The sequence below is a fragment of the Engraulis encrasicolus genome, chromosome 17 (assembly GCF_034702125.1).
Source record: "Engraulis encrasicolus isolate BLACKSEA-1 chromosome 17, IST_EnEncr_1.0, whole genome shotgun sequence".
NCBI classification, from domain to species: Eukaryota; Metazoa; Chordata; class Actinopteri; order Clupeiformes; family Engraulidae; genus Engraulis; species Engraulis encrasicolus.
This window is the reverse complement of record NC_085873.1, coordinates 12,177,371-12,200,926: the sequence shown is the minus strand read 5'-3', so window position 1 is coordinate 12,200,926 and position 23,556 is coordinate 12,177,371. Positions and strand designations below refer to the sequence as shown.

At 45.0% G+C, this 23,556-nt stretch overlaps 2 protein-coding genes across 3 annotated transcripts in view; one reads left to right on the top strand and one right to left on the bottom strand.

The window, feature by feature from the left end:
• Nucleotides 1–2,942: 2,942 nt before the first annotated feature.
• On the bottom strand, nucleotides 2,943–7,335 carry ndr2 (nodal-related 2). The gene is made up of 4 exons (XM_063221466.1): nucleotides 7,077–7,335; nucleotides 4,989–5,321; nucleotides 4,324–4,811; nucleotides 2,943–3,095 (listed from the first exon to the last, which is right to left on the bottom strand). Exons 1-4 carry the CDS (start codon nucleotides 7,333–7,335, stop codon nucleotides 2,943–2,945), a joined length of 1,233 nt encoding a protein of 410 aa, XP_063077536.1.
• A 575-nt stretch (nucleotides 7,336–7,910) lies between these two features.
• pald1a (phosphatase domain containing paladin 1a) overlaps nucleotides 7,911–23,556 on the top strand; it is a 167,567-nt gene continuing 151,921 nt past the window's right edge. Inside the window, exon 1 of one of the 2 annotated variants that reach the window (XM_063221753.1) lies at nucleotides 7,911–8,123. The gene's annotated coding sequence lies outside the window, so the exon portion shown is untranslated. Of the gene's footprint in view, nucleotides 8,124–19,981; nucleotides 20,560–23,556 lie in introns of those variants that run through there. The other variant, XM_063221754.1, reaches the window with a different exon arrangement.

The following is a 23,556-nucleotide window of genomic DNA, read 5'->3' as shown; positions in this document are numbered from 1 at the left end:
ACGACTGTACGTGGAAACATGAACAAACGTATGGAGCCGTCACATGGGGCTAGAAAGAAATATATGTAGGGCATGAATGAGGGGGTACTCATGGCATGAATAAAAGGCTGTGACGGGTACACAAGGGGGAAAAAAGGTTGGGAAACAATGCAGTGAAGTAATCCAGTAGGAACGTGGGTGGTTCATACTGGTAAGTGGTGCAGGAATGGGCACCAGCACCGTGCTGGCTGACCTGAAAATAGTGAAAAGCAATAGTGAAAAGTATTTTTTTATTCGCTTTGCTGCGTTCCATGGACTGTATCATGGGGCAGCCGTGGCCTTGTGGTTAAAGAGATGGGCTTGAGGTCAGAAGGTTACAAGATCGAATCCCACCCTTCCACTCCCTATCTCACTCCATAGCTGACGTGCCCTTGAGCAAGGCACCAAGCCTCACACTGCTCCAGGGACATTAGCAAATTCCCTGTACTTAAAATAACGGTAAGCCGCTTTGGATAAAAGTGTCAGCTAAATGTAATGTAATGTATTGTGATGTTGTAACTGAACTAAGCAAGCTAGGTCTCTTTGGCTGGCTGATGCTGACATACCCTGTCTCCACTGTGCTCTATGTAATGAGAGACAATTCTGCATCTGACTATAGATTTCCTGAAGATGAACTTTACATAGTGTTGCTTTAATAATACCTATAATAACTCTAGTAGCCGTATGATACAATTAATTATGTGCATACAGCCTGAAATTGATTCGGTGTGCGTGTGTGTGTGTGCGTGTGTGCGTGCGTGCGTGCGTGTGTATTACACCACAGGACACACAAGTAATGTATCCACTATGAATATGATTGTGACTATTTTGCTAGCTCAGTAATTGAACATCAGTCAATGTGCTTTATTATTCTCGATAGCCATTAAATGGATGAATACCCTAGTGGCCTGTTTTGGTGTCAAGTTATTACAAGAGTGATGATTGACCAAAACAACAAGCATTGGCTCAGTGCCATGCAATTGCATTAATTGTCCTAAAACATTAAGATAACATTCATTCGTTTTAATAGCTTTTGGTGGTACATTCAAAGTAATGCATCTCAGCACAACACAATAAACAGATTCTATTATCATTAGGTTTCCTAACGCAGACTCCTCACTATGGAAACAGTAGAATGTCCAGGGGTGTTTGGGTGAGTTCCAGATTGGCGTGGTTCTAGAACATCACAGTTTAGTCAGGCTGGCCATTCACATGATGACCTCTAATAACCTCAGTTGAATTCAGCTGACACAAAAGTAGAAATAGGTACCCTCCAACTATGTATGTTATTCTCTCTCTCTCTCTCTCTCTCTCTCTCTCTCTCTCTCTCTCTCTCTCTCTCTCTCTCTCTCTAACCCTGAGGGCGTTGCTTGATTCTGATGGCCAATCATCACAACACAACACAACACAACACAACACAACACAACACAACACAACACAACACAACACAACACCACACCACAGAACACAACAGAACACAACAGAACACAACACAATCACAGCACAAAACAATACAAAAGCTCAACCCTGGGAAATGATAGTTTGTACATTGATACAGAACCATTTAGTATGGTATGTTGGTATATTATTATTATTATTATTATTATTATTATTATTTTACAATAGTATATATTAGTTTTTCACTATGTTATATGGTTTAGTCTATTTTACACAGTTAATAATTTGTTGGCGGATGAAGCGACAGAAATATCACTGAGAATAATTCTAAGAATATGAAATTCCCGATTCACTATTTACCCTTGTGTGTATGCCTTCTTTTGTGAGAAGACTTTTTTAATGTTTGTAATGATCACTATTCATTTACAAAATACAGTCTATATATTTCATGTGTTGGTGTACAGCAATGATGACCCCACTCTCTTTTTTAATAGATGCATTCCACATTTATTTAATATTACTTGCAAAAATAATATGCCAATATATTTTTTTTTCTCACAAAATGTCACTTCAAAAGTATTTCAAATGACTGAATAATTTAGACATAAATATATGAACTTTTATCTTATTTACATTAAGTATACACACATCACACCTGAGGCGTAAAAAGAATCTACAAAATTCAACAGTGCTTGAAGTGTCTATGTGCCCCTCCGCTCGCTCATGGCACAGGCATTACGATGTCCTTTAGTTTTGGGAATCCATGGCCATCACAGCTTTGTCGTCCTTGTCCTGAGCTCAGGCCATATGTGTTTTTTGCAGACACACCTTTTCCCCATTTTAAGTGTATTTCATTGACCCGCGTCAAACCTCCGATGTCTTCGGCTATGCCGCAGTACTCCACGAATGTTAAAGTTCTGGCGATGATGACATTCCAGTCCCCTTTGTCCCCCCCTTTCGGCACCCCTGGGCCTCTCCACAGTGCCTCAATCTCAATGGCTGAGAGTTGAGTGTCGACACAGGTGATGCCTTAATGATTGCAGCCCTCTTTGGCTCCCCGACACCACACCATCCTTTTGATGCATGCCAGCACAATTAGGGAGAGAGAGAGAGAGAGAAAGAGAGAGAGAGAAAGTAAGAGAGTGTGTGACAGAGAGAGAGCACGAGAGAGAAAGAAAGACCAACACGCTGACGTGACGGACAGAGCCAGAGGTGGGGCCTGGATATCCTCACCACTGCGTTGCAGAACTCATTATCTCCTAATACTATGCAGTGAACAGAAATGTTGTCATCAATCACGTCCTGCTGTTGGAGCTCACTGGCGATCGGACCATCATGTCCCCTCAACTTGTCTTGTTCTGTGCAGCACACAGATACACTCAAGTCAACGCCAGTTGTCCTCACTTTGTAGCTCAGTGGCAGCCACCCACGCAGTCATCTCCTCGACTTGTTGGGCCGCCTGTGCAGCAAACAGAAACCCTAGTCTGTAGTGTTGGACTAGACTAGGTCGTCCTCATGCTGGTGCCTCAGTGGCAGCCACACTCCTCCACCACCATGTCCTCGTGGTGCCTCAGGATCATCTCGCCGTTCTCGTAGTACAGCATGCTCAGCGGCCGCATCTTGGTCGGGGCGCAGCAGGCGGAGGGAACGCGGTTTGGGTGGTAGTACTTCAGGAGACTCTGCAACACGAAAGAGGAAGAGAAACAGACGAATAGAATTATGATCACTATTATTTATTATGTTTGGCACACTTTCCTTACATTTCATTGCATTGGTATCTATATTATTTTCTGCTCATAATAGCTTAATCAAAGTTGCAACGAATTTTGTGGATGTATTGTCTGCTCTGTAAAAAATAAAATGTGCTTACTTGGAATAAAAGAGATGTGTGCGATTTAGCTTGAAGATCAGGTAAAAAAAAGGTTTTGGTACCGTTCAAGTGGTGCAAAATTAAACAACATTAGATGCAAAGAGACGAGGAGGAGCTTCATAGGTTATCAGTAGATAATTATTTTTAAACCTTCACTGGGATAGTATACAGTAATGTCTGTGCAAACATTTCCCCCCAAAAAATGATTTGGCAGACTCAGCATAAAGTTGCTGTATACTGTTTCAAATTCTCATCATGCTCACTGAAGTTTTCGCACAAGATGAGAGAGGCAAATGAATCAAACAAGGCTTCTTTTAATGGATCCAGTTCTGCTCCAGCAAAAGCAATTAACCGAAATACCCAAATCCTCGCATAAGCCTTTGGCAACAAAATGTTTGCTTTTAATATTCTCGAACAAATTTGCTGCAACAATAATACTATTCTGAAATCCCATTTCATACTGCTACATTATATGGATCAGCACTCCGTCACAAAAAAACATCCAAACACACTCTCCACTGTTGTGGCTGACTGAGCTGAAATACCCAAATCATGGCATAAGCCTTTGGCAACAAAATGTTTATTTTTAATATTCTCGATCAAATTATAATACTCTGAAATCCCATTTCATACTGCTACATTATATGGATCAGTACTCCATCACAAAAAACATCCAAACATGTTCCTCCACTGTTGTGGCTGACTGGGCATGGAGCTCAACCATATCATGACGCCATCTCTATATGCAGTTAGAGATTAAGACATGGCCATTGCCATTTTTGAGACAGTTGATGTTACAACAGCGACTCTGTGTGAATGGGTCAACCCCTTAGCGCCGTAGAGCCTCGGTTACAATGTTATTGTCAGCAAAATGGCATAACGACCATGTCTTAATCGGTTAGTTCAGACTCTCTGCATTGCCATAGAAATGTTGTTATGACATATTTGAGTATTTTCAGCCAAGAGTGAATAAGCCTGTCAATGGGCCTCTCTGCAGCTAGAGGCTACGGTGCAAAAAAGAGAGAAAACAAACTCACCTGCATGTAGGCATGGTTGGTGGGCTGAAACTCCTCTCCGAGAGGGTTGGGGCAGCTGCCCTCGCACCGGTACGCGTTGTACTTCTTGGGGAACACGATCCACTTGCCCCAGCCGATCTGATCGAAATCCACCTGCATCTCCACCTTCCTGCACAGGGAGGAGGACGAGGCCCCCGCCGCCTTGGGGGCCTTGGGGGGCCCCCGCATGGGCTGCCCTCGCCTCCCCCTGCGGCTCTTCTGCTGCTGGGGCCTCTGGGGCCTCTTCACCTCCGTGTTCTCCGTGTTGAAGAGGAACTTGGACTTCTCAGCCGTGTGCAGCAGGCTGGCCTTGTCCTGGGAGTCCTTGTCAGAGCCCGTCTGGGAGAAGACCACCAGCAGTGCCCGGTTGCTGACAAAGTGCCTTGGCCTCTTGGCTCTGGCGGAGAAGGAGGGGGAGGAGGAGGAGGAGGAGGAGAGGAGCGAGCCCAGGTCTGACTTGGCCTTCTGAGCTTGCGGTGGCCATGTTGATGCCGTCCCTGATGACGGCTCGGCGTGCCGGGGCTTCTTGGCTCTCGAGGAGGAGAAGGAGAGGAGAGAGCCCAGGTCTCGCTTAGCCTTCTGGGGTGTTACCATCCCCAGTGATGGGGCCTCTTTCTCCACACTACCCCCATCACCACCACCACCACCATCGGCTGGTGCTTGTGCTGGAGCTGGAGGCCTGTCTCCCAGCCAGCTCAGCAGCTCCCTGGTGACGTTGTAGACCCTCCAGTGGCCGGAGAAGCTGACCATGGCAGAGGCTGGCAGGACGCCCAGATTGCGGTGCCGCTCGCTGCCCCAGGGGCACAGCTCCGGCGTCGGGCACGGGTGGTCTTGCTGGTGCCGCAGCTCCACGGCAACGTCGGCGTGGCGGGGGACCCGCGGCAGACGGATCCGCAGCTCTGCCGCCTGGATGCGGGTGTCCGAGAGCAGTGAGGAGAAGTCGAACGTGGCCACCCAGTGGCGTGATCTGTGCTCCAGGCCTGTAATAATAAACACCAAGAAAAAATACATTATTAGTCACTGATGGACAGGTTTACTAACTACAAATTTGAAAGTACAGACCTGATAAATATAGAATAGAATAGATACAGTACGGTGTAAAATACAGTATATTGTTAGCCTTTTGTGGAGAATTTTGAAGAACTATATATTTTAGATAAAGCACAAATATCACAGTATTCAGCATGAGCTTTCTGTGGACAATCTGTAGGAAACACATTTGAACACATATTGTGGATGAAAAGCATGGGATTTTACTAAATGGTACTTTAACCTCTGTGCAAATGCATCATGGCAACATTTGGGAAGTTTTAGGAATCGCATGTTGCAAATACTATGGATTAAACGCAGGGAAATAGACATCCACAGAAATAGATATCCACAGAGCACATGACACAAAATACTAAATTGAGAGATGTACAATTAATATTAATTAGTGACTTGGCTTCCTTAATTTTACTCTGATCATGTAAGTGCATCTAAGTGCAGGCCTGCCTCCTAAACAATTGTTAGTGGTGCAATGAAAGCCAACGACACAACACACGATTTAAATGAGAAAAGTGGAGGAATACACATTCACCTTATAGGCTTATTAATTAGGCCTGATGTGCACACTGCCTAGTGTATTAGGTCTTGTGCATTTGCATCATACGCACTGCAAATTGGTCTGGTCCAATTAAGAACGTTTTCCCCATATCAAAGGATGCATTAAATAGCCCTATCTCATTACTAGAAATAATATTACAAATGTTATAACAGTGTTATAAACCGTGCGTAACAGCGCATGCCTGGGATCCCACGTTTTGCGCCCTAGGCCTAAAACACACCTGGCTCATATGGAGGTTTTTCATGTCAAAAATAGACTGTTGATTTGTTGATGAAGAGGACCATAGATACAACAATTTAGAAATAATTCAGTCATCAAAGACTGCAGATTCATCTGCGAATCGCTCGTGATTAAGGGTGTTCTTGAAGTAATCTTAATGTTTTCATTAATGACTCTCGCTCATTACGCGGTTTCGGTAATCATGATCTATCACGTAACATGTTGCCTATTAAAAAAAATAAAGATACTTAAAAGTTGTTCATGGCGGCTGGACTAATCCACTCAAAGCAAACACCGGATCGAAACCAATCATTTAACACTAGAGCTAGGCTTCCGCATATCCTCATGCAAACAAATAGCCTACAACTTTCTCACCTAGCAGCGAGGTTAACTTAGCTCTTTCGCAGACGTTAGGGTCCGCCTGCCAGCGCAGCCTAATCTAATCAGGGGACGTGTGAAAAGAACTGAGACTGGATGTTGATTTGAGTTTAACAACTGATTTGTATAGGGATGTCTGACAACGTGCGTAATCAACATCACCGGGTAAGCGCAAGGAGAGGTTTGCTTTGAGAATTAGAACCTAAAACGTGCCCTTTCAGGTTTGCTGATCCGTAGGCCCCATTCATGCAAGCAGAAGGGATGTGAATTGAGGGCCAGCTGTGTCTGGCACTGGCTTTTAGGCACCTCGCTGTCTCAACAAGAACGGCTGAGGTTTAAAGCACAGGGTTGTTTCAAGCTAAGAAACAAAAATGCTTTTAAACCATAGAGCAGTTTACATGACTAACCAACATTGGGCGGCTGGTACCTGGTAGGCCTAGGATTTCCCTCCATAGGCCTTTAAGAGGCAGATACAACGACTCTCGATTTGCCCTTATATAAAAATGAAGTAAAAAAAAAGAGAGAATCTTACTTTTTGCCATTATACTCCGAACCGTGTCCGCTTGTTTAACGGTATCCTCCTCCATAAATTCCACAGGGCGGGTATGGTTGCTCGTAAAAGTCCGGTAAAGCTGCATCATATAGGAGGGCAAATGATGCTTTGGAATACGGTCCATGAAAGTCCTTTGGAATGACATCTTCAGCGATTCATCCGCTCTCCTTTGTTGCCCAGATATCTCCGAGAGCATATGAGAGTACAGCAGCACCCGCAATACTCCGAACACGCGCATGATGACGACCTGGCTCCAACTGACAGGTTCCTGGGACTGGGGGCCAGTAGGCTTATATACTGTCACCACCCCATGATGCATACTTAACAAGTAGCAGAGGACATTAAAGGAAATTGACGTGCTTCTCCAAGGCTTGACATGACAGGTCATCAGCCATTGACTTGCTAATGAGGGGACAGTGCGCGTCAATGCGCGATGAATATCACGTCTTCAGAACACCTTGTACTGAATTACACTGAAGGGCAATTGATATTTTATGTATCCCTTTGAAGGAGGTATGCGCCAAACTCAGACACAGTGTTGTTAACTAAACTTTGTGAGGAGGCGCACTGTGGAGGTTTTTTTTTAAAGGCGCACAGCAGAGCTTAGGCCTACAACCTAATCAACACTGCACAGTTTCCCAAACAATTGCAGAGCACAACATTTCAATTTTAACAATGCCCTCAACCTTATTTTCTTTTTATTACGAGTCGCCAAATTAGAAGGCCTTGGGATAAACAATGGATGTTGCGTCCATGGGGAGGTGCACTGATTTAGGGCACACTTGAATGAACTGAGTCAGTGCGCATGCCCGTGAGCTCCCTACTCGTTGACCAAGTGCTGCGCTTTCTTGAGAAAAAAAGGGACAAGTCCGCACCAAACGACGGGAAACGCTGCGTAAAGAGCAATACTTGGTATTGCAAACTTGAGATACAGTCGCAGCCAAGTTCGCCGCACATCAAATAGGGCAGAACGAAACTTCCCCCTTGTTTTTCGGACTTCGGTTGTGAATTGCCAACGCTGCAATGGTAAGTCTTCGGAGTTTGCTTGCTTGCTTTCTCGCTTGCAGGGACCTCATTTCCTGAGCGTAGGAAGCCACGCGGCTCTTTGATGATAACTAAATGATCAACATCTTTCTCATTGTTTAACTAGCTGTGCAATAGCCGCGCAACTGATCACCAACATTGAATGGTTCTGCAAAACTCTTGAATGGCGTTGCCTTGAGTTGTTTCGTGGCATGTGCTTGGAATCACCAACAAGCTCTCAGTTACAAGGAACAGGAGGAACTTTTCTCAGACTTTCTTATCAAAGGATTTTCGCTCACAGCTATTTGGTGATGTGAAGTGGGTGCGAACGACTTTAATATGGGCCACAATGAGTTCGAATCAGATTTACATCGCCTTTGACGATAAATCACTTATTTGAGTTAGTTTCACAGTAACTTGACGACAGAATAGAGTTTGAGAGACTAGCAGGCATGCTCCAAGGCTATCAGAGATGCCCTGGACTAGAACTTCTGGGAAGGTGGTCACTTAATTTGTAGCGTTGTTTACTGTGGCAATATTTGTTGGGCAAAATGCTAATTGCAGCCACGCAATTTCCATATCAGAGGCGTTATCTAGATACATTACTTGACCAACTTCTTCGCACCTCTCCTGCGTTAAGCTCTTATTTTCATTTGCACGGCAGTATCTGCCCATAAACACGAACTATTGGACGTAGATTTGCTCTCTAGTCCTTAATCATGTAAGGCGGGGTCAGTTCACGCAGTTGTATTTACAAACAAGTGCTCCTGGGAGATGGACAGCTTTATGCTAATTGTTTTGGACAACCATAATGACCCCTTTGATGAGACGGCGACAATAATAGTCTTTTGTCACTGCGAGGTCTGAACTGAAGCAGGCCCCTAATATCCCAATGCGCTTTAGATGTACAATAATTCCTCTAAAGCCAATAGCACCTGGATGATATCAAGTTTGTTTCACTTCTCGATGAAACTTACTTATACAATCTGATCAGTTTTCAAGAAAAATGGTTTATTTTGGCGACGTGTTTGCCACCGTTGTAATGCAAATGCGTCTTGCCTGGCCTGCGCCTGTGCCATCGAAAGAAAGCAGGTTGGCTAATATCAGGATTAATCAAGTCCAAAGGAGGTCGATACCGTTCAGATGCCCTTGCGGCGACCCTGATCAATTGGTCCCTTTTGAAGATGTGAGTCGGGCCCGCGCTGGTTTGGGTGCTGTGGGTAGGCCACATCACACGGTCACGTCATTCATAAAGTTAAGCCGAAAAGCATAAAACAAGTTTGCCATTCACGCGAGAAATCACATGCAAATTCTCATGACTGAGCTCCCCCCCACCTTATGCTATGTGTTAATGCATATATCGTTCTACATTGGATGTAGAATAGGCGACTTTGCTGGACCTAAATGATGAACTGCATGTTTCATGTGTTTTGAGGACTTTCTGTCAAGTTCAACTTGTTGCCATGTAAGGATTGTGAGGATTATTATAGCAGAATATTACAGCATAATCCAACACTAAACCTCAAATCATGTAGGTGGGACTCGGGCTTTGTCTAATGCCCTGTTTCACTGCCTGGCTTTACTTCATTAGACCTTATTATCACCTTGTGTTTTATAGCACATAGTTGAAGGGGATATTAACCTTTTGGTGACTTGATTGTTGACTAGGTCCAATTAAGACCTCCAAGAATATCCATTTGGATCAGTGTAGTCATATGAGGCAAATTAAATGTGTCTCTGTTTTGGCACCTATGTTGTGAATGTGAACAATATTGTATAAGTAGGTGGAATGTACAAGTAACATCCTGACAGAAAGACAGACCTGATGATCTGAAAATCCTGACAGTACAGAGAGACTGACAGACCATCATGACTAAGCCATGTTGTGGCTGCAGTATTGCCTTCTTGCCAGCAGGTGTCACCTTGTCTGACTTAAACAAATTATTAGATAGGCACACACCCATATGAACAACACACAGCGTTTGCTGGTTTGATAATGTGTAGATTCTGGAAAATAAACTGTCATTCATCTTAAAAAGTAACTATTTGAAGGAAAAAACTATCCTTTCTTCATACTTGCAGAAATATGTGACTCAGTGACATTGATACGAGATACTCAAGTTATAACTGTGAAAACTACTGTATACTTGGTTGCTGTGGCACCTGGGTGGGCTTGCACTGTGCTTGCATGGTCTGCATTCACTCAATAAGGATACTATGTGTGGTGGAGGCGGCAACACAAATACTCAAGTCATGTCTGTGCAGTGCTGTGTTGCATGATGTCTTGCTTAGTCTTTATAAGAAGTCTTAACATGCTGACTGATTTTCTGTGCTGACCTTGCCTTTATCTGTGGAGGCAAACACTCATCGTAACGGCTGCTTGCAGTAAATCGGAAAATGTCCAGAGAAAAGAAATATCTTATTACCCTGAAGTTTTATCACAATTGTGAACAATTTGGTAGAGATTAAAAGTTCCAATGTTGTCTAAATACTAAATGTTCTCTGTAGACAAAACAAAGCTAGAGAAATGATGTACAACTTTCAATTACAACTAAGCGCACAGTGAAATTCAGTGTATTGCTCAAGGACACTTGGACAAAGTCAGAAGGCGTAGGATGGAAATTGAACCAGTGGCCTTCCCTCCTGTTACTGCCTGATGACTCCTCTTCTTGATTCACATCTGACCCAGCTCAAAGGCAAGGTCAATGTCTTTTTGTGTTTGCTAATAATTGTACGTAACAATGGGTCCTGATTGAAGTCACGGGTTATTTTTGGACTTTGCTGCCAAATCTGTTGGGAGCATATAGGTAGCATATATAGGGATAGGTACTACCATTGAGGACACAGAGGCCTCTGTATTTTTTTTCAGTAATGTAACCTTTATCTATGATGGAAATCGATATATGATCAACAATGATAAATTCAGGCTGTATACACCACCATCGTTTATCCTCAAGGCAGTGATTAATGAAAACTAACTTAAGAGCTTGACTGAAGTGTTTGAAGCATTCTAAATGTACAGCATACAGTATTTGACCTCAGTATTTGAAAATGTCTGGTTACGGCCCTTGTTGGGAGCGTATCTTTTAATGTCCCTCTGGAAAAAGGAGATCAATTGGCAACTGGTGTAATGTCGTTCTGGAGCGAGGATCCATTGGAAGCGGCTCTAATGTCCTTCCGGAGGGCAGGAAGGTCTCTCCGCTTGTGCTCTTTGCTGCTCTTCCCGTCTGTGTTTACATTCTTGTCCAGACGAGACGTTTTGCTCCGGTCTGGACGGGTTGAAGCTTTTCAGTTCCGCAGTTGAGCTGAGGAGAAGGACATCTGTATGTACACACAGGTGTCAGCATTCTGAAAGAGAAGAGAAGAGGAGAGGAGAGGAGAAAAGAGAAGGGATGAGAAGAAGAGAAGAGAAGTGATTGGTGTGAGGCACGACAGAAGGATGTGAGCGGAAGAAACACACAAAACACACATCCTGATGGACAGATGCACAGATGCACACTTGGATAAACTTACGCAGATACTTAAAACGACACACACACACACACACGCACACAAAGAATCATAGAGAGGGTACATACAGAGAGGAGGAGACCGAGACAAGTGAGAACTTCTTCATAACATTTATTTTGGTCTTTTTCATTACATTTATCCTGTTTTAGGCAGATGTGTTTTACTTCAAGTGAATGATGGTTAAGCCAGATGAATGATCAATGAATGTTTGAATGAATCATATCCCTACGTTTGCCATAAAGGGGATTGAAGGACATCCGCCTTGCTATATACAACCGAGAATGATGCATTTGAAGTGCTCCAAGCCAGACCATGCTAACAGAAGAGGAAGAGGGAAACCCGGCCAGCTCAGTGTGGAGCTCAGAGTATCCTCTTAAATCCTGTTTGGACTTTTGGCACCGGTAATGGCTATGGAAAACTGTACAGAACTGGAGCTTTATTTATCGTGATCTAATTCAGACACGTTTCCGCCTGGCTTGCAGTAGTATGTCTTCCTTATAGGTTTAATGAAAGTCATAGGTTGCGTGATGACCCATAAATCCAGCTGATCCTGGAACAATTACGGGAACCACACCAGAGGTGGAACTTGAAAAAGGAGAGCGTGACAAGCAGGGACTGAATATGACTTCATGTGCATCTGGGCCAGATGGCAAGAAAGCCCCCCTTCCATGAGCATTGTTGGTTTACAAAAAACAAATCAGGGTTCCAAAATTCCGGGCAGATGTTATGGATCCTAAATTGTTGGGGGTTAGTCCCCCAGTAAAAATTGAAAATACAGTTGATGAAAGTGTGATTTTTTTAATGCACTATGGGAATGGAAATGGAGAGGCTTGTGTTTCAGGGTGCACCTTGACTCTTGGGCCCCTGAGCCTGGGCCCGGTAGGTCCATGCAGTAATCCATTCTTGGTGACCACCAAGTCACCAGCTCCTCAACAGACAGTAACTTATTTTATGCTTGAAATCTACCAGCCACCCCTCCATCTTTTGGCTGGTAGCAAATTTCTTCTCCTTTTACATCATTCTGTCTGCAGGAGACAGGCAATGAAACTTAAGATCAGATATTGATTTGGCTGAAGCTCTAAGATATTACTTATTGTTGGTTTGGTGATTGTATGCCGTCATTCCCACTATGAGGAATTGCCCCATGGCAAATGATTGAATACATGTTTATTATACTTCTACACTGACTGTATTGAGACGGACCATGATCATTTTGGGTTCAAATGGCTTATCTTGGTACTGTATGTGAACTTTGCCAATAAAACTGATTTCAAATCCGATAAAAAAAATGAAACCAACCAGCCTCAAGCTGTGTTGGGAGGGAAGAGGGGAGCTGTTGTTGTTTGTAGAGTTGGACTGCGTGCGGCATGCGGCATACTTGAGAATGTGATCAAACGGCCCATGTGCAGGCAAGCACAACTGCAACAGGAAGGAAGGAACAGGTGTGGCGTGGCGTGGCGTGGCGGCATCAGGCAAGCGTTGCAAGAAGCACGGACTTGCAGCAGTAGACCGGGTACACGCTTGCCGTGATTACGCATCCAACCGCGTCCAACCAAGTGCACATACTTGCTGCAGAACGATATAGACTAGAGCAGGGGTTCTCAACCTTTTTTTAGGCGAGACACCCTTTCAATTCATGAAAGAATTCAAGGCACCCTAAACCAACAAGCCGTAGCTTGGCATCGCATCCGATGCCACACAAGCTTAGAAAAGTAACACATTTGGAGACGTCACACAACCTACGTTTGAAGTCGCAGCTGCCTGGGGTGACCTATATTTACTTTATTGTGCTTCAATGGCAGATGAAAGATTCCACTGACTGGCATTAACTTATCAATTTAGACAAATATGTATTATATTACATGGTTTATTTATCAGCCAAGTTTCCGCGACACCCCTGAGGGGGGCCTGCGGCATCCCAGGGTGCCCCGGCACCCCTGTTGAGAAACCCTGGACTAGAGCACAAGGCATGGTACTAGAGGAATTGTGTAGGGGGCAGATGGTCAACGGGGCACTCTACTTCGACTTCAACTTGACTTCCAGTTCGGAAGAATGCCCCTTGTGCTTCTGTCAATATTGCACCTTATGTGTCTGCGTACATTGTGCCTGGTGCTCTATCGCATAGAAAATTGACACAAGATTTGCATGGCATCACGTTGCTGCAGACGACTGCAGTGGAAGCAGTAGTGACTGAAGGGGACCAACCCTACCAATGACTAACCTCATGTCCTCTCCTTTTGCATAGGACCTTGTGATGCGAGGCAATTAATGATGAAAGTTTTTTTATTTTATATCTCGCAAAACCACAATTCAAAGGTCATTTTCTCATTTGCAATTGGGATGTTGAATGTGGATAAGGTCAAGTCCCCCAAAAGTTGTTGTGTCGTGGCTTTCAGTGGGCAAACTTTGTCTTCTCCATTTGCGAAGCACAAAGTGAGGCTACAAGCAAAAGGAGAGGATGGGCCGTCAGGGATTGAGTTGGGATGTTGGCGACTGTGTCTGATGCCAAAAGCTTTGGACTGGGAAACACTGACGACGAGCCTGCTGCACTGGGCTATTGTATTTTTAGAAACACCCACCCACTCTCTGCCCAACTCTGTCCCCTCCCACTGCCTCTCCCTCATTCCCCTGTCAGTGTCTCCCTCCCTGCCCTCCCCCAACAACAAGCCCTCTCTCCCTCTCCCTCTGCCCCTCCTACCCCTCCTCCCTCTGTCCTGCCCACCTCCCCCAAACATCCCTCATTTGTGCCAAGTTGGAGCACAAACACTCTGAGAGAGGAAGACTTGCTGTAGGACAAACAGAATGGCAACAACACTTCACTTGAGCTGTCTAGCCTGCCCGACCGCCTACAGACACTTTGCAGATGGTTTACTTGAAACTGAGCTTTATGTTCTGTCTGTCTGTTGACTGTGCTTCATTCTAAGCGAGTCCAAATCCAATCCCTGTCACTAACTTTAATCTACCATTTTTTGCCAATGTAACTTAGGCCTCCACACAGCAAGCCCCTTTTTGTATTCTACCAGTTGCCAGAGCAACGGAACTAAACAGCAAGGACATACAAGTGCAAGATGACAGTGTCAAGCACACAGGGAATGAGATACTAATAGTCTAACCGTCTGTGTGTAGATTTCTTTTAGGGCAACCGTCCAAGAAAAGTGTAAAACGTGGTGTCAAACACAAAGGCCCGGGTGCTGGCTGCGGCCCGCCAGATGTTCAGTCCAGTCAGAGAGAGAGAGGTCAAAATAAGATGTGCATCTCTATCCCATTATAAAGTTGTAGCAGGTAGAGGTAGGGGAGATTTCAGGTTTCAGTAGAGGAGGACAATTTATTTTTTGCTCGCTATTGACAAGTCAATACTCCTCATATACCAGCTGTCATCCACTTCATGGTTGACTAACAATGTGATTCTGATATGGATATGTATGTCCGATACTTTCCAGTTACATTACTGGTCTGACCCACTTGAGATCAAAGTGGCTGCATGTGGCCCCTGAACTGAAATGGGTGTGACCCCCCTGGTGCAAAAGTTGTTTTGCTTTCTTGTTTTTTGCCTCTCCCCAAGGCCTCGCCTTGTATTGCATTACATTACATTAAACTTTGTTGAAAGGCTTTTATCCAAAGCAACTTGGATTAATTATCAGAACAGGGTATTGGTTACAGTCCCTGGAGCAATGTGGGGTTAGGTCAGATGCTTTGCTCAAGGGCATGGAGTTAGATGGGGAGTGGAAGCGTTGGATTCGAACATGCCACCCTCTGATCTAAAGCCCATCCCCTTAACCACCAGGCCACGCCTGCCCCAGTACAACTGGCATCTTCACAGAAGACGATAGCAGATGTAAGTGAAAGGACAGATCGGACAAGTTAATTTTTGTATTTATTATTAGTTCTTCTTAAGAACTGAGAGGGAGAGGACACCACATTAAGTCTCTGGTGTGTATCATCAGATGTGTCATCTTATTCTCTGTATGATTTAGTGCTGTTTACGCACACGTTGGGCTTCTCGCTTCTCGGGTTGGGAGGGGTGGTGTGTGTGTGGTGTGTGTGTGTGTGTGTATGCATGTGTGTTTTGGAGATCCTGCAGAGATAGAGCAAGCTCATTTCCTGCATCTGCTGGCTCGCAGTGAAGTTCTGCAGGGACACGTTAGCACCGATCAGAAACTCAAGCTACGAAGTCTGGAGTTGAGGCCCCCGATTCTATGACTTGGTTCTAAGACCTGGTTCTTTGTGACTGAGTTCTGCAGGGACACAGTAGCCCCTTAGCACACAACGTTCCATAAGTATTGACAAAGCTTTCCTACCATAGTGCTACACCACTATGACGTTACACAAGGCCTTTAGTAATACAGTACGACTTCGTCATTGCCATTATGGTAACAGTTAATTTATAACAGGGGCAGTGTTTTAAGGGGCTAACAAGATACATGAGCTACAAAGTAGAGCCAAGCCAAGACCTTTGCTTCTGAGACCAACCTCTATGTGACTGACTGATAAGGTTTTTCTGGGATGTGATGACTACATCCAACCAGCATCTGGAGGTTGGGGTGGACGTAGGCATTTTAAGGCACGTTAAGGTTGCCATACTAGTTTATAGAGGCTATATATATCAGGATTCGAGACAATATTGTCACATTCTTTTGAGCGAGTCTGACTTGTGAGGTTTGCTGTGACGTGACATATGCATCCAGCTGGCACACAGAATATCTAGCAGTCCACAATGGAAAATCTAGGCATTTACACTATCAAACGTTAGATCTATTCTGGTACTCTCCAAGTAGATTCCTGCTTGAGTGACTTATGAGTTTTTTTTGTGGCTGTGCTTGGATGACATGACTGCATTCAGCAGACACCCCATCCAGCAGGCGTCAGTGGTCTGTGTAGTCCGAAGGCCAAACGATATGTTGTCATGCATCAGATCTATCCTGGTGCGCTCAAACTGAAAAAATAAACTACAAAGAAGAAACCGATGCTTCAGTTTGGTGTGACTTCAGAGAGACTTTGTTGGCTTTGCTTGCATGTGATGACTGACTCCTGAGCCCATCCAGCAGACCCATTTGATAGGCCCATAGTATATTATCCAGCAGGCGTCATTAGATTGCTTAGTTCTATTTTTATGCTCTGAAACTGGAAATGGCAGTGAGAGCTACAAGTTGGAGACTGAGGTTTCAGTTCTTTGTGACTTCTGAGACCTCTGTGACTTTGCAGGGATGTGATGACTGATTGCACACTGCAGACGCATAATCTAGCAGGGGTCACTGGATTGCTTTGTTAGAAGGCCAGGCATTATAACAGCAGCCATTAGACACTGACACACACACACACACACACACACACACACACACACACACACACACACACACACACACACACACACACACACACACACACACACACACACACACACACACACCATATATATTCTGACACAGTACAGTGAAGAACGTTTGTGTTGTGTATGTTCACAATTTGTTTAAAAAGCATTTGCGGTCCCATCAAAAGGGCTTTTATAGTTTTCCCACACTATTTTTCACACAGAAGAGTGTTCATGATTATAGCGACACATGTTTGCACTTTTGAGTTGGAGGATTGTGCATACATGACGGTTATATAAGCAGTTAATAAGATTGAAATGATATTCAAGGCACCAAAACCACAGAGGTCTATCATACATCGATCATCAAGGAGCTAAACAAGATGGCACACCTTACTTTCACAGAGTCCCGTTTAAAATCCATTATATACATAATATGTGTACACTGTCTTATCTGTGGAATGGGACTGAATACACTTCAAGGCACCAAGGAGGAGAGGACACATGTGGGTTCATCATGTGTGTCTCACCAATGTGCCAAGTTAACTCGACAAATCACCTTTTCAGTGAGCAAATACGTAAGTAAGCTCTTAGCAGCAGGAGGTCAACCACCACCAAATCATGGTTTTATCAGATTTTCCCGTTCTTTACGGTTCTGTCTCAGGGATTTGTTTTTTTATCCCAGGACACTGAAGGGTGGCATTGCTTAGGAGCCACAGGGTTTATTTGATCTTTTGAAATGTCCTTGTTTTGTCAAATTGGGGTGGCAAACAGTGAGAGTACAATGGTGGCAACCAATGGTGGAGGTTTAGTTTGGAAAGTGGTGGGGAGAAATCCTCCAGGGTTAATATTTTTATATTTGTTTGTTATAAAGTGGTGATGACACTTTTGAGATCATCTGCGTGGTATGGATATGTCCCCCCACTATCCACCCCGTAAACTACACCAGTGGTTCTGGTTCTCAAAGTACGTTTTTTCATTACAGACAGGAAGGCCATTTTTACAAGCGATCTGCATCTGAAAATTGATGCGTCTAAAACTTGTAGCAAGAGCAAGCCTGTCAGTTCAGTTGACGGGTGGTCCTTGAAAAAAACAAAGTGGTCCTCGGTCGAAAATGTTGAGAAATGGTGAACTATACCCGTGGTGCCAACACCACCACCAGCACCACCAGCAGGCTGCTGTCCCCCTGCCACCCGCCTGTGATGTGCTGCCCCTGGGGAGAGCCAGTTTGTAGTTTGTCCCTTGAGCCCTGTGTCCACAACGGCTTGTTTGAAGAGGTCGCACTGCAGGATCGGCGTAAGTGGCTTAGAAAATCAGGAAGCTGCTGCCCCCACACACACACACGTGTGTGTTTGCAGTATACGTGTGCCTGGCCTGGCCTGGCCTGGTCTGCAGGCTTGCTTGGTTGATTGCGGGCCATTGGGGAAAGGCCCCCTTTCAAGACGTTTGATGGTATTTTTACTTTTTGGTCACTGGATTTAGGCAGGTTTTGCCTCCCCACTCACAAAGTTGTCATTGCTGTCATGTGAATACAAGTACAGGACCCGAAGTAGTTGCCTTGTTTGCTTGCCTGGATGTGACGGGTCTGTCGTCATAGAGCTATGGTGGACGCATGCCTGTGATGCTAAGCTTGCGACGGGGGGTTAGTGGTGGCTCTTGTTTGCCCAGCTGTAAGACTGTTTGCCATGCTAGCGCCTACAACTTAATTGCCAATGAATGAAGCCGTTAGAGCGAGTGAAGCGAGGGCTTTGAGTTTTTGTTTTGAATTCGAAATTAGCCTATGCAAAGGCAAACCGAGGCAGGTTACTGTACTTTCTGCTGGATTGCTTTGTTTAAGTCAAAGTGTTTGATTTTGACTTGAAAGCCCCCCCTTGTTGATGGTGAAAAATCATTTTGGAAAGGTTATTTCAAGGTTGACAAAAGAATGATCAGTGTTGCCTTGAAGGCGAACTAAGGGGAAACAATTAATCACCTTTGTTTGTTGGCTAATGCTTGAATAAGCCATTAATAGGTGAATCGAATAATGGTCGAGAATTGGCAAACATTGCTTTATTGGCTAGGAGAGGTGTGTGAGTGTGTGCGTGTGTTTGTTTGCGCAGGAGATTGAAGGGGTGAATCTAGTCTTGTGCTCAGCTAGTAGGATGTCTTGGGGAGTGGGCAGTGGGCAGTGTCTAGTGTCTATTCCCAGTGGTGTCTTGTGGCCATTGACTGGAGAGGTGGCTGGATAGAGATGTAGGAGGATGGATCATGTTGACACAGGACCACACACACACACACACCTGCACACCTTCACAGATGTATTCACAGAGTCATGATGCCTGTGTCAAGGTTTGTGTCTGTGTGTGTCTCTGTGTGTGGGTTGTGTGTGGGTTTACACAGGCTGAGTCATTCGCCCTGACACCGTTGGCAACAAGCTGATTTACTGATCTGCTCCTGTGATGCATATCCTCCCTTCTCTCTCCTCCAACCTGCTTTCTTTCTATCTTTTTTCTTTCTTTCTTTCTTTCTTTCTTTCTTTCTTTCTTTCTTTCTTTCTTTCTTTCTTTCTTTCTTTCTTTCTTTCTTTCTTTCTTTCTTTCTTTCTTTCTTTCTTTCTTTCTTTCTTTCTTTCTTTTTCACTCTCTCTCGCGCGCTCTCTCTCTCTCTCTCTCTCTCTCTCTCTCTCTCTCTCTCTCTCTCTCTCTCTCTCTCTCTCTCTCTCTCTCTCCCTCCCCCTTGGCTGTTGCTGCAGTGATCTGTGGCAGATACACATGCTCGCTGTGAGCTGTGCCGTGTCGGACGCACGTTTTCACCGCTGTGATCTGCGCTGCCACCTCCCCCTCAGCCTTCTCCTCCTCTCTGCCGCCTCCTCTCTACGTCCGCTGCCTCTTTTATAAAGACAGGGCAACTCCCTCCTCCCACCGCGAGGGTGCCCTGCCCTGCCCTGCCCTGCCCCCAGGCTTGAGGAATCACCCCCCCCCCCTCCTTCCTCTCTCTCTCTCTCTCTCTCTCTGTGCCTCTATCTCTCTTGCCCTATCCCCCTATCTCTCTCATTCACTCTGTCAGAGCCCTGCCCCCGTCTTTAGGAATCACCACGCCATCTCTCTCTCTCTTCCTCTCACTCTCAGCGCCTTCCTTCCTCTCTTTTGGTGGCTGCTGTAGTTTCAAGCATCCAGACTCTCACACACATACACCCACCCACACTCACACAAACACACACACACACACACACACACACAGACACGCAGGCATGCCACACACAGACACAGACACACTCGCCCTCCCTCACTTGACAGTCAGTCAGTCCTGCCGGCGAGCGATCAGCCCAACTTGAGCTTTTCAGAGGGAGATCAAGGCTCGTGTTTTTTCGCTCTCTCTCTCTCCCCCTCCCTCGCCTCATCCTCATTGAGCTCTCTCTCTACTCCTCCTCCTCCTCATCCACTCGGACTCCCTCCTCTCCTCTCCTCTCCTCCTCCTCCTCCTCCTCCTCCTCCTCCTCTTCCACCTCCTCCTCCTTGCTTCTTTCGTTTCTTCGGGCTTGTGTTCATTTCCACCTCCCCCCTTGAGGATTAAGAAAAAAAAAGAATTAAAAAGCGCAGCAAGCTTCCCCTCGGATGATCGCAAGGACACGACCGGTGCCAGGTATGCAGCTGAAGTGTTGCGTTTTTTCGTCTTTTTGAAACGGCTGAACTCATTTTCGAGTCCCCCACTTGTCTCTCTCTCTCTCACCTTCTCTCTCTCTCCCTACGTCTCTCGCCCTTCTCTCCCTCAATCTCTCTTGTCTCGCCTCGCTCTGCCGACAACTGAAGAGGTGCTTTCGAGTGCCGGTCGGGAGCTGGGAGAGAAAGGGGCTAGAGAGAAGAAGGGCTTTGAGAGAGGGGGAGAAACGGAGAGAAGGAGTTGGGACCCAGAGTGGGGAGAGAGAGAGAAGGGGAGATAGAAGTGGCTGCCCCCCCAGAGAGGAGCTGCTTTGGCTGGGGTTTAGTTGAAGTGCTTTGCCCCCCCTCCCCTGCCTGTGCTGTACTGTGCTGTGCTATGCTGCTTCATGCTGCGCTGTGCCGGGTTTAGCTGGCTCAGTCTGACTCTTGACAGTGACACATGTTCGTTCGTCGTGTTGCAGTTTGTGAGCGTGAACTTGTTATTGTGTGTGTGCTGTGGGTTTTTCTTGCCACACATGCACTGACTGCACTGCACTCTGCCGTGCTTAGTTTTACTTTGCTTCGTCTTGTCTGGTTGTTTTGTGTTTTTATTTATTTTTATTTTTTTTATTTTCATTCTATTTTTTTAGGGTTTAGGCGGTAAGTGGCTGTGAAAGTAGCAGGGAGAGAGGGCATTGCAGGTCCAAATCTGAAACGTTTTACTTGACTTGACTACAAATGATCTACGCAGCAACCAAACAGTCTAGCCTAACTCCCATTCCCTACATAAAATGTGACTTTGTAGGGAATAAGTTTATGCAACATTTTGTGAGCAGACTTTGTGTTCGTAACTTGTCTTGTCTGTTTGTTTTTTTGCATGTTGCCATTATGTAAGGCAAAGAGGTGATCGACCATGCGTGTGTGGTCAATGCGGGTGTTATGGGTTTCAGTTGGTTGACAATCTTTGCCGCTATAATGTTGGTTGACACTCTGTGCCACTGACGGCATTGGCAGGGCCCAGGACAAAGTCATCAAAAAGGGCTCCCCTCACCCCATACTTTACAATCTGACAGGGACAGATTTCTGGGCCCCCTTTCTCCCTGGGCCTGGGGCAAGTGACTTGTTTCCCCCCCACCGTCAGCTTTCCTGTTGACACTGATGGCATAACCTCACATGCCGCTGGGAGAACGAGCCTTGAGGACAAACTGAAGAGTGGGGAACAGAGCCTAACACAACATTGCTTCGGTTGAATGCAGCTGTCCTCTTAGATGTCAACAGTTGTATCTGGGTGGTTGACGTGACGCCTTTTTTTTCGCAACATTGGTTAAAAACCTACAAAATTGTTCTTTTGCCTTCAAAAAACAAATGTCAATGAAAGAAGATGTGGTTAATTATGTTTCATATTAGTCTTAGATGAGAAGAAACATTTTTGTTAAGATTTATGCAAAAGTTTATATGTCAAATATTCTGCGGTGTGACTAACATTAATGAACCCTGGAATATATATATATATATAAATTAACCAACAACATTTTGAATAATGTCTGAAGCATTTGGCATGATTGCATAAAACTCAAGACAGTAGCATTAACTACAAGTTCAATTTCGTAACACAAATTGCGTCCTGTGGGGTGACATGTATGTCAATGTTTGTGAACGGGCACTTGCAAGGCCAACTACAAGGATCTTAAAGACTGGCTCCTAACCAGTCAGTACCTCATTTATTGGAGAGTGCTGTGGAAGTTTAAGGGGACTATTAACCTCTTAATATGTCTTCATATTGCAATGTTTCTGTCACGCAATGCTTAGGCTCATTTTATGGTGTCCTGTGGTGTGACTGCTCTTATAGAAGGGAAAAAAGTTATTTTATAAATGAAAACGCATATTAAGATTAAACACAATATCATTATCAAGTTAGCATGAGCGCAGATGTCAGTCATGTATACAAAAGGATTAAAATGGCCATAATGCAGTCAATTCCCTGTGGTGTGACTTCATTTTCCTGCGGTGTGACATGGCATGCCTATGAAATGTGTTCACACATTTGGGTCACATTTTCCCAAAAATGGCAAAAATTAGGCGAAATTCCACGGACTACTAAGTGCTTTATTTTTTTTACTTTTTTCCCCAATTTTTTCCATCAATTTTTTCAGGAATTGGAATAACTTTTTTTTTTTGAATTGTGTTACGCCCTTAAACATCAACCGCCCATCTACTTGTTAACGTGGTGCCTTTCTGGTTTTCACAGCTGTCCCACTTTGGTTTTGGCGTGGCAGTTGCCACTGTCAAGGTGGTGGCCTGTGTGTGCGCACACGCACACCCCACCCAGATTCTTCCTGTTGAGTGTTGTGTGTGTGTGTGTGTGTCCATGCGTGCCCTAGAATTGTTATGAAGTGTTGACTTCAGTATGATTAGTACAGGGATCATCTGGTGTGTGTGTGTGTGTGTGTGTGTGTGTGTGTGTGTGTGTGTGTGTGTGCGTTTACCATTGCTGAATGTGAAGTCCACCAGTTGACCTCATGGTGCTGACTCGCACGAGTTTCTAAAAGTGCGCACACACACACACACACACGCACTGTGGTGGTGGCAGCAGCATAGCCTCATTTCACGAGGCTGTGCGAATCTTGAGGAATGAAACGGCCAACCCAGAATAAAATAGAAATTACAGGCACTGGCACCGAAATAGATTGCACACTGTCAGCTTTCTCCCCCCTTGTGCCCTGAGTGTGTATTTAGTGTGTGTGTGTGTGTGTGTGTGTGCGCGTGCGTGCGTGCGTGCGCACGTGTGAGTCAAGATTTCTGTTTAGAAGTGGCTCATTTTATTTCCAGATCTTCTGGTGTTCTAGGTGCGTGTGCGTGCGTGCGTGCTTGCATGCGTACATCTATCCTTGGAACCAGAAAAGGTGTGTGTGTGCGTGTGTGTGTCGGTTCAGCTGTTGAGACCAAAGCCCCCCTCATACTGTATGTTTCGGTCCAACAGGCAGCAGGATTTGTAAGTGTA

Bases quoted from the DNA above. Each gene is read 5' to 3' on its own strand.
- ndr2 (XM_063221466.1), bottom strand. From the start codon at position 7,335: ATGCGCGTGTTCGGAGTATTGCGGGTGCTGCTGTACTCTCATATGCTC. The intron at 5,322-7,076 runs GTAAGATTCTCT...TTATTATTACAG, and splicing joins TCGGAGTATAATGGCAAAAA to GCCTGGAGCACAGATCACGC. The intron at 3,096-4,323 runs GTGAGTTTGTTT...TTCGTGTTGCAG, and splicing joins CCAACCATGCCTACATGCAG to AGTCTCCTGAAGTACTACCA.